At 45.5% G+C, this 10,382-nt stretch overlaps 1 protein-coding gene across 1 annotated transcript; it reads right to left on the bottom strand.

The window, feature by feature from the left end:
- Window positions 1-240: 240 nt before the first annotated feature.
- RAP2C (RAP2C, member of RAS oncogene family) lies at window positions 241-9,365 on the bottom strand. Its single transcript, XM_042807230.1, has 3 exons — window positions 8,809-9,365; window positions 6,708-7,027; window positions 241-1,818 (listed from the first exon to the last, which is right to left on the bottom strand). Exons 1-2 carry the CDS (start codon window positions 9,079-9,081, stop codon window positions 6,749-6,751), a joined length of 552 nt encoding a protein of 183 aa, XP_042663164.1. The 5' UTR covers window positions 9,082-9,365; the 3' UTR covers window positions 241-1,818; window positions 6,708-6,748.
- Between the last annotated feature and the right edge of the window lie 1,017 nt (window positions 9,366-10,382).

The following is a 10,382-nucleotide window of genomic DNA, read 5'->3' as shown; positions in this document are numbered from 1 at the left end:
AACCTAAGTATTAGCCTCAGCCTGTTTATAAAGTTTGTACAAACAGGGGGGGAAAAAAAAAATTCAAGTAACCCCACAGGAAAAAAAAAATCAGGTGTTTCAATACTCAAGCAGAAAACCTGGTGTCCTCTTCGTTTCAGGATTCAAATTCAACACTGAATGTAGACTCAGAATCTTTATTTCTGCTAACACTGTAAAGTCAGCCTGCATTATTACCAATAAAACACATTAATGTTGAGATACTGTACCGGTGATCTTTTATTGTTTTAAATGCCATCATCCACAATACAATTCGTGAGTTTTCAACTGCTTAACCTCATACATCCATCACTGCTTTTACTGGAGCTTTTCTCAAAGTTATTTAGCTATTGCAGGGAAAGAATGTACATTTCTAGAAGCATGTTCAAATGACTAAAGCTGGGCTCCTAAAAACCTAGAACTTTGGTGCAGTAGGTGAGCTGCAGTTATTAAATTTCTGCAAAAAAAAAATTACACATTTTAAACCACTGCTAGAAAAAGCTCTCATGTATGCAACATGTTAATAAAACTGAACAAAAAGATTTCATCTGTTCTTTGTACATTTTCATTCTGCTCTTTATACCTGTGTTATTGTTAAAATTTTCAAGTATTCAGAGAAAATGTTGATCAGGTAAACAATAAGGAAGGCAATGGCTGTTTAAAGCACGCTTGCAGTTAGTATCACTGAAACTTGGTGCTTTTCCCCTTGTTACACCAACTTGTCTCTAACATTAAGCTTGTTTATTGGGAAGAAAAAAAAAAAAACAAAACAACAACAACAAAACAAACCACAAACTAAAAAGCAATTTGTGACAGTGCAAGAAAAACTTTAACAAATATTGCTTTAAAATATTATTCAGAAAGACAAATATTAGGAACTATAAAAAGTAAAGTGATCTTATTTGCATTAGATTTACATGTGCAGAAGTCTACTAGATGTCTCTCAATGTGCCAGGCAAAGCTGAGCTGACTGACTAGGCATACAGCCCATTTTGAAGGATACGTTATCCCTTTTCAAAGGCATAAAGAAGCTATTTGTAAACAAGCAACTTTAGAAACTCAGCAGAAGGAAAAGTGTGCTGCCATTTTTCAATGCTACAATTGTCATTTTTGATTAAATGAGTTTAAGAAACCCATGATTGCAAGAAAAGAAACATCAGCTACAGACTTAACATCCCATTCCAAGCAATCCCTGTTGTGAAATCGGACCAGTCACAAACGCAGCATCACAGCTGCATTTGCCAAGAAAAGGGATACTACATCCATACAACAGAGGTGCCTTCAGTATCTTTTCATGACACTGTCACACGTAAACAAAAAGTCTCAAAGAATGACCAACTACATTGTAGGAGAAAACTCTGCAAACAGAAATAAGCACTGATGCGAGGTAATATACAGAAGTAACCATTTGTTTAAGGCTCAATTTATTCTCCATTAAAACTCTCTTCTTTTAAAAGGCATTGAGTAGGTAATACTGAGTTTAAGTATTTAATAAATACAAGTTCAGAAATTGATTAAAGAAATCAATTAAAATATTAAAAATGAACTCTTGCATATTAGCCATTATATGAACTTAGAAAGCTATAAAAGGACTGATAGATAAAGAACAGATTTTTAAACTTATGGTAAACATGCTAAGCATTCTGATTAAGGTGTGTGGATCCTGGAGGCCACCAACCTTATGCACTTAGATGTATGGCAATGTGCTGTAAGAGAGACAGGTTTACCAAGGCTCAGCTCTGCAACCTGGGCTGAAAGTTCTCCAAAGCAGCATCTGTGCAAGTTTCCTCTGAGTTTTATCTGCAATTTAAACAAAACAACAAGTGAAAGCCATATTCAGTACACATTCAAAGCGAATGGGCTCCTCCCACAGCGTGGACCAGAGTTTTCCATACATTGCTCCAAAGTGCTGCTTTACACAGTGGCAAGTTCTCCTCCTCTAATTCTGGTAATACCCGAGGCAAGCAGGTAACAACTTACTGCTATGAACTTTGTAACAGCTGCCCCCCCTTGCATACTAAATTGCTTCTAAAGACCTGAGACAGCTAGGAAATTCAAGTGTACCCACACACATATACCTGGCTTTGCACTGGTGCTGAGGAGGCACTACATCACCCAGTAACGGGAAACAATGGTTTTTTGCACAAGTTCTGGGAACAGGTAAACGAGCCAACTAATTCAGTTTTGACATCTGAGTTCTCAGTATTCAGATCCTCTAAATTACTACTACAAAAATCCCTTAGCACTCACCAGACTCAGCAGGGACAGAACTGTATGCCACTCTTCTCAGTCAAGCACACAGATGTAAGTGGTGTTACCCATGTGACCAATACATCTTTGTATTTCTGTTAACTTGCTTGCACTTCACAAGATTTATCTGCAGAGATATCTTAAAAGCCTCAGCTGAAGCTCAAAGTCTGTAGAAACCTGTCTTTCATGCATGCACTTCACCAAAGCTCGATGCTTGGCTTTTCAGGGATTTTGATGAATCTTCTCTATTCTTGAAGTAACTTATTTGCAGGAGTCAGGACCTTATATGTTTCCTACTGTACTATTCCTTTTCAGCTGTTGATTTGCTCTCAGTTAACAGCTTGTCACGACAGAGTGCTCTGACAGTCAGGGTTCCCCTTAGTGCCTGACAACTGGTCATCACCCCCAACATCCAGAACACTACTCCTGTACTGACAGGACCAAACAGACAGGTTTTGCTTGCTCGTTTTTAATGTTTTACAACTAACAGTAATTCTCACCCAGTCTGGTGAGCACGTGTGTGTCCCACTGTTGCTGGTCCACAAGTTTTAGACAGGAGGGTCCCTGTACGGTCAAAACAGCAAACAATCATTCAGCTTTTAATGAGGGTGGATTAGACCTGCTTAATAGGTGTTTTATCTGTGCTTAGAGCACAGGAGAGACAAATCATCTACAGTGCAGCTCCTCATCATACCAGTTAGATCCATCTCAAAACTTCACCTAAATTCATCATCCAGTGCTGTGGCCAGGAAAGAATTGCTGGGGACAGTAAGAACAAGGAAAGCAAGTAATGGTATTTTCCTCCACATGCTCTTTCAGCATACCTGTATTTGCAGGTTAGGGACCTCCCAATTCAGATTTGCCATCTTTCCATTTAACTTGTGCTTAGTGACTACAACTAGCATCATATAGTACCTTATAGCTTCACTTGCCCATGAGATTTCTACAGCATTCTCAGGAGAGAGGAGGATGTTAGACAATCTAGTAGGAAGGATTTGTCTGTGTTGCATAGCCATGCAGACCAGAAGACAGCATACTTTCTGTTTTTATCCCTAGAGCACAGTACTCTTCCTTCAGTGCTTGCTAATATCACTCACTCAGGAATGGGACAGAAATCACTAATCAGCATCAATCTTTCACCCCAATATTAAGGTGTCCCCAATTTGACTAGTACCTCTACAGAAAACCTTTAACACCCCAGCAGTGTAACAGGTGCCATATTTTAAAGAAGATTTAAAATACAAAACACTGAAAATTCGAGAGAAATACTAGAGCAAGGACCAGAAAGCAGCTACTGGAAATATCACACCTCTGAATGCAATAATGAAATGACAGAAGACCACTGCAGAGACAGGAAAGGGGAGGGGGGGAAACAGGATGCAAGAACAACGCACATATTTAAAAGGAACTCTGGGTTATCCTGATTATGTTGTTATGTTCCATCCTTCATTTCACCTAAGGCAGCTGACTGGAGCTGTAATTTAAGCAAGTGCTACTCCAAAATGTCATGACAAAACCTACACAACGTCATACTTGACAGATAGGTTAAGGTATCAGTACCACAAACAGGTAAGGGGTAGCTACGAGTTAAAACTGACACTGCAACAGCCTTCAATAAAACCAGGTCCAGCATATAATCCACCCCCACTCCTCCCACTGGTTTCTCCGTCAGAACTGCAGAGTCACAAACTGCTTCTGTGTACTTCATTCTGAACTAACAGACCTAAGACTCCTCCTGGACACAGACAGCCAAAGGAACTCAGAGATAATGAAGATTATGTTAGGCCAGATCTGTAGCTCAAGCCCACTTCCTACACTCAGGTTTTCAGCCAGCTGGTTCCACTTCCTCAGTTTCACTTTACCTAGGAGGGGTCACTGCTAAAGCAGATGTTTGAGAAGCACCAATTGTTCCCTGGATTGCAGATAAACTGAAGAATTACAAAGCTGATTACAGCTATCACAAGACACCATCAGTAGCTCTCCTACACTAGAACACATTAGACAGAAATTAGTAGGCAGCAAAGGCTTATCATAAAGTTAATGAGATCTTACACCTACTCAATCAAAGAACAAGGACAGAGTGGGAGCTGAAAGACAAAAGTGTGAGTCTGAAATGAAAGATAGGGAGCATGAAGCCTGTGAAGAGTCAGGATGAGTAATAGAAGTTCCAGACATGGTGAGATCTGGACTGAATAGGAAGCTGCTCAGGAAGGACAGATTTACTTGTTTGGCACATGTGATGAGATTACACCAGGCAGAAGCAGCAACTCCTAAAAGCAAGGAAGTATTTTTCTGCTAAAGGCTTGATGTGACATTATGAGCTAGGCAGAATGAAGGAGGGAAAATCTGTATGACAGCCGTTTAGGATCCTCTATCTCAAAAGATCACAAGAATACAGATGCTTCTTCTGAAGCAAGAGCATGCTTTGCTTAAGAAACTCATCAAATCTAGGCATAAGTTAGGATTCAAAGGAATGTGGCCTGTGCCTACCTCAATTCCACCTTTAAGACGAAACTTGATGTTTCATGCTAAATCCAGAACCAGCCAGGTTACAGAGAAGCCTCTCTTAGAATTAACCAATTCTGAAAGTATAAATTTCATGGATAAAGGGCCTGATTTTGTCAAAGTTGAAGACAGCAGCCTGCACAAGATGAACCACTCGTAAGCCAGGTCATTGCTGTAACCTTTGGCACGATACTTCTGAAGTCCAGATACTCTCAGTTGTGAAGCTGCCTTAGAACTAGCTGAAATTTTGCATTACAAGATACTAGCCCTGTAAGCACTTAGTTAAAAAAGCAGCAATTCCTTTGATTTACTCCATCCTAGAAGGCTCTGCAGGTGTTGTGTTAGGGATTAGTGTAAAAGGAAAGACTCTATTTGCTTTTTTCTCTGCTCCAATACATGCAGTTTGCTCAACTTTCAGCAAGCAAAGCTTGGAAGTTACATACACCTCTTGAATGGTGACAGCAGCCTTTTCTTATTTCTCAAAACTGGAGATAAAAACATCACATATTATCTTTAGTTTCACAGTGCTAGGGTCATGAGTCTCTAAAATTTTACATTCACAAAGCGCTTGATAACAATCTCAAAGACGAACTTTGAGACTTCACTCTCTGACCTTGCACTCAAGATTAAAGAGGATACACAGTCCAAAGCTCCCAGTAATAACCTATTTTCCCTCTTGTCACTCAGACACAAAAAGCTCCTTTGACTCAAGCACGAGTTACTAACTTGGCAGTCAGTGGCCTAAGCCTCAATCAGTGCAGCTGTCAAGAGGGGCAGTTCTCTCCCCTCAGTGTTCATGTCCTCCCTCATCCCTGCACTTGTCCTCAGAGATCACGTTGAGTTGTTTGCCGAGACAGGTCCAACAGACAACTGAAGGTCTGATGGACCAGCTGGCTGCACGCTGAGTGCACCAACGATGTAGAAAAGCCCTTTTCAGTAACATGGACTCAAGCTGATGGTGAAACTGAGACCTGAAAGGGCTACGAGGAAAAACAATAGGAGAGGGAGCCTAGAACCACCTCACACAGGAATGACAGCACTGCTGCCTGCACGGAGGAGCAGAAACATTTACACAATTGGGTGAAAAAAGGTACTGAAAAAGACCACTATGTGTGTGAAGGGCCAATAGGAGTTATCCTTACAGAAAAAAAAAAAAAAAAAACCAAACCAAAAATAAAAGCAATGCCCGAGACAGGAGAAGTTTTATAGAGGCCCCTCTGAACACTGCACTCTTGCCACACCTCTTATGAGTCACTGGGAAAGTGTTGTGCATTGGGAAGCCATTTTATAGTGTGTTCTCTGCTCTAGAGATTTTAGGTGAAGAGCACTTTGCACACATCCTTGACTAGTATATGCGGGCTTCAAGCCACTCCTCACAACTCAGGGTGGTTCTCTTTCAAACTTACTCCACTGACAAGGCAGCAATGTACTCTAAGTACATTCAGTTTCTGTACCATAGAATTTATGTTTATTTTTTTTTTTCAAACAAGCTCAAAGTCTTCTCAGCAAAACTACAGGGAAACTTGGTCACAATAATCCCACTGAACTCCAAAGTAATTCCCATTACTTGAAAATAACTCAGATACCAACTACAACCAACGAAGAAACCCACTGCAACATCATAAAACACTGTTAAGAATAATGTAATGTCAAATACAGCACTGACAGTCAAAACAGGTGCAGATGAGATCATGCACTTTGCCTCACTGCAAAATTACTGCACATAAATGCAGTGTCCCCTGACTAACCCTACTGAAGTAACACAAGAAGTCTCTCTGACTCCAGTAATCATGTGCAACCGAACGCACAAGCTTCTATCTCTTTCAGAAGAAGGCTACCTCCAGGTTAGACTACTTAATTTCAGGCTCCCTGTCACACTTTATCAGCTTACAGTATGTTTATGCACCGCAATTAGTTATGACTGTTCCACCAACCTGCTCTGTATGGCCATGATTGAGGTTTTTCTTAATTTCTCTCACTGGACGATGCAAGTTGTACAACACTGATCTTGTTTTTCAGGCAGGGAGGCATAGTTCATTTGCCTGACGATCTCAGCAAACAGTTCATCCACCATTGTTTTGCTCTTGGCTGACGTCTCCATGAAGGGACAGCCCCACTCCTGAGCCAGGGCTCTGCCTTCTGCAGATAAGACCTCCCTCTCCGACTCCAGATCCACTTTATTCCCCACTAGGATCAGGGGAACTTTCTCGTATCTCTTCACCCGGACAATCTGGTCCCTCATCGGCTTGATGTCCTGATCAAACAATCCAACTGGTTAGTATGTGTGAGTAATCACATGAAATTGCTATATAATCACTACAGAAGCACATTTTAATAACCCTCACATGCAACTGAACGTTCAAAATACATCAGAAAACTTCTTAAATTCATATTCATGCAGATCTAGAGCTCAGAGAAAGTTTACTACCCATCTTTAATAAAAATTAACTTTATCTAAATGCACAGACATCTTATAAAATGCATGTGTTTATACAAACAGAAAGTGACTGCTGTACTCTAAGAGAGACTTCCTGTTCAGCTAGAGGAAGATACAGTATAGCTGCTTTGAAAGTTGATTTCAGTTTTCTAAAAAAAGTTGTCTCAAGTCTAATGACCTGTAACATTAGCAGTAGGATGTCATTACACAATCATCTAGGAAGCTTGTGTTTAGTGTACAGCTTGAGAAAGCCAGTCACTTAAATAAGGCCTTCTCACTTCTGGAATGCTTAGAATAATTCATTGTGAACACATTTAATCACATGTAAGTGACCAAATTAGACGTTGTAAAGAGATTTTATTACCTAGAGATGCATTTATTCAAGTCTGAGCTAACATTTGGAGTTTACACTTGGAAGTCTGAGTCAGCCGCCTTTGCCCCCTGAGTGTTTTAAGTTAGTATCAGTGCTACTGAGTTCTCGCACAGTCCCAAGACAATGCAATTTAAACGTTTGAAGTCACCACTCTTGTAGAAGAGCTGCAGAGAATATTTTACACCTGCAGACTTCAGAGTAAACATGCGATAGACAGACAAGAATAATTAAATATTAACAGGGTGGATTACTAACTGTACATCCATTCCTCGAGTAATGGGGACTCAGGGGTCCCCCAGTTAAGTAAAAATGAGGGAGCATCCCAATGTCATTGCTGTTGTTTTCCAAAGAAAGTATGGCTTCAGCTTGTACTCGGGCTATTTCCAGGCCTCTGCTAAGATAAAGTTCAGCCTTCGGCAGAAGCGAACGTACTGCTTCAGTGGGGCTGTGCAAGGTTGTGCCAAGCAGCTGGAACACACCCAACTCAGCAACTGAAGCCAATGTAGTTGTTGCAAATCCCTGCACTGCATGCAGTGCTGATAAATTCACTTACTCCCCACAAATAAAGCCTACTTTCTAGAGGAAGCTTGGGCCAGTTACTGGCTATTTCAATTTTTTTTTTGAGGGAGAGAGTTTTAATAGTAGAAATGAAATCCAGACCCATAAATTATTGCATATGACTTGCTTCTCCTCTTCAGTACACCACCTACGCTGTGAAAGCATCGCGCTTATGCTGGACAGGAATATATTTTGGGGGAGGGGGGCAGAAAACAGCAGCTTAGTTAACAAGTCACAACTGCAGAACAATAAGACTCTCTTCAAGACCAAGTGGAGAAACATGCCTTCTAAGAAGAAGGGGGGGAAAGAAAAAAAAAAAAAGAGGAAGTCTCGATTTTAATATCAAGGGATTTTTTTTTTCATAAAAGGGGATTGCCAAAAGGTTTCTGTTGGGGAAGTGGGAGCAGGTCATTGTTCTCCACCACTGCGTGGGATTTAACAATGGTGGCACCCTGATAAGTACCTGCACAACAAGCAGTTTTCCATCAGGAAGCAGGGCTGGCACGGGCACTCTCGAGCGGGACATTTTCACTGTCGCCCCTCCGGAGAGAAGGAGCACACACGCACCCACGGCCAACCCCAAAACGTCCTTCCCCCTCCCCCCCACACACCCCCCCCGGGGCCGCCGCCTCCCCGCCCCCCCGAGCTGCCGCCCGGGGGAGGTTACCTGGAAGGACTGCTGGTTGACCAGGCTGTAGACGAGGATGAAGCCCTGCCCGTTTTTGATGTAGAGATCGCGCATGGAGGCGAACTGCTCGGTACCCGCCGTGTCCAGGATCTCCAGCACCGACGGCGAGGAGTCCACCTCGATCTCCTTGCGGTAGAAGTCCTCGATGGTGGGGTCGTACTTCTCGATGAAGGTCCCGGTGACGAACTGCACCGTCAGGGCGGACTTCCCCACCCCGCCGCTGCCCAGCACCACCACCTTGTACTCCCGCATCGGGCCCCGCAGCCGCTCGCCGCTCCCCCCCCCGCTCCCTGCGCCGGGCCCGCCGCCGCGGCCCGGGCCTAGGGCAGGCGGCAGCGCGGCCCTCGCATCGCTGCGGCCCGCCTGAGGAGAAAGGCGAGGCCCCGCCGCTCCGGCGCCGTCCTGAGGGGAGAAACGACCGTCCGGGCCCGGCCCCGCCGCCCCGCTCCGCTCCTCACCGCCGCGCCTCACTCCATCCCGCCGCGGGGACCCGCCCGGCAGCGGCCGCCCCCGCCCGGAAGGGTTACGCTGCGGCACCCGGAGGGGGCGGGAGGGGAGGGGGGGGGGGCGCGCCCCGCCCCGCCGGTTCCCTTCCGGCCGCGCTGCTTCCCCGCCCCGGACGCTGGACTGGGCGGGGACGGGTTTGAGTGTGGCACCGAGGCATCCCCCGCCTCCTGAGGGGGACCGGTTTGAGTGTGGCACCGAGGCGCTTCCCCCCCCTACACACCACCGCCTGACCTGAGGGGACGGGTTTGAGTGTGGCACCGAGGCACCGCCCCGCCTCGGAGCGGGAGAGGCACCGCGACATGGCGGCCGCCCGCGGGGCCGTGTCCGGGCTGAGGGCCAGGCAGGCAGACCCCCACCTCGGCCAGGCAGGCAGACCCCCACCTCGGCCAGGCCCGGGCGTCCCTGAGGGGTGAGCGCAGCCCCCGCGGGCCCGCTGGGCCCAGTTCGGCCGCCTGCTTGCGGGGCCGCGCTGCTCCCGGGCTCCGGCGGCACAGCGCAGCCTCGCTGGAGTTCCGGCATAGAAAACATCCTCAGTCACGGCAGAAGTTCCCGTAAAAAAAAAAAAAAAAAAAAAAAAAAAAAAAAAAAAAAAAAAAAAAAAAGGCGGTTTTCTCCAGGAGCGCGTTGGCCAACTCGTGCTCGGTGCTTGTGAGCTCCAGGAAAACTCAGCCCTGAGCTCCCCGTGGGGTTCAGCGGCGCGGAGGAGGGCTGGGGGGGGGCGCGCACCGACACCCTGGCCGTGCCTGGAAGCGGCCTGTAGCTCGGGCGGGCTGACAAAAGCTGCTCTGTCCGCCTCCCGCCGCTGAGCTGTACCCTCGCACCTCCACGGCTGCGGCAGGAGCCGCCGCATCGGGCTGCCGGGGTGCTCGGGCAGAGGTTTTGCTTTCCTCCCCTTTGCTCCCTTTGGCACGAAAAGCCCCCCCAAAACCGGCGCTTCACACTTCCCTCCCTCCCCCCTTCTCCTTGTTCAGAGGAAGGAACTAAAAAAGGAGCCTGCCTTCTGAAATAAAATCCCTCCGGTCACTTCGAACCCGACTCCATCGTAT

The sequence above is a fragment of the Tyto alba genome, unplaced genomic scaffold, assembly GCF_018691265.1.
Source record: "Tyto alba isolate M040663 unplaced genomic scaffold, T.alba_DEE_v4.0 Super-Scaffold_5, whole genome shotgun sequence".
NCBI lineage: Eukaryota > Metazoa > Chordata > Aves > Strigiformes > Tytonidae > Tyto > Tyto alba.
This window is presented reverse-complemented; position numbering and strand designations above follow the sequence as displayed.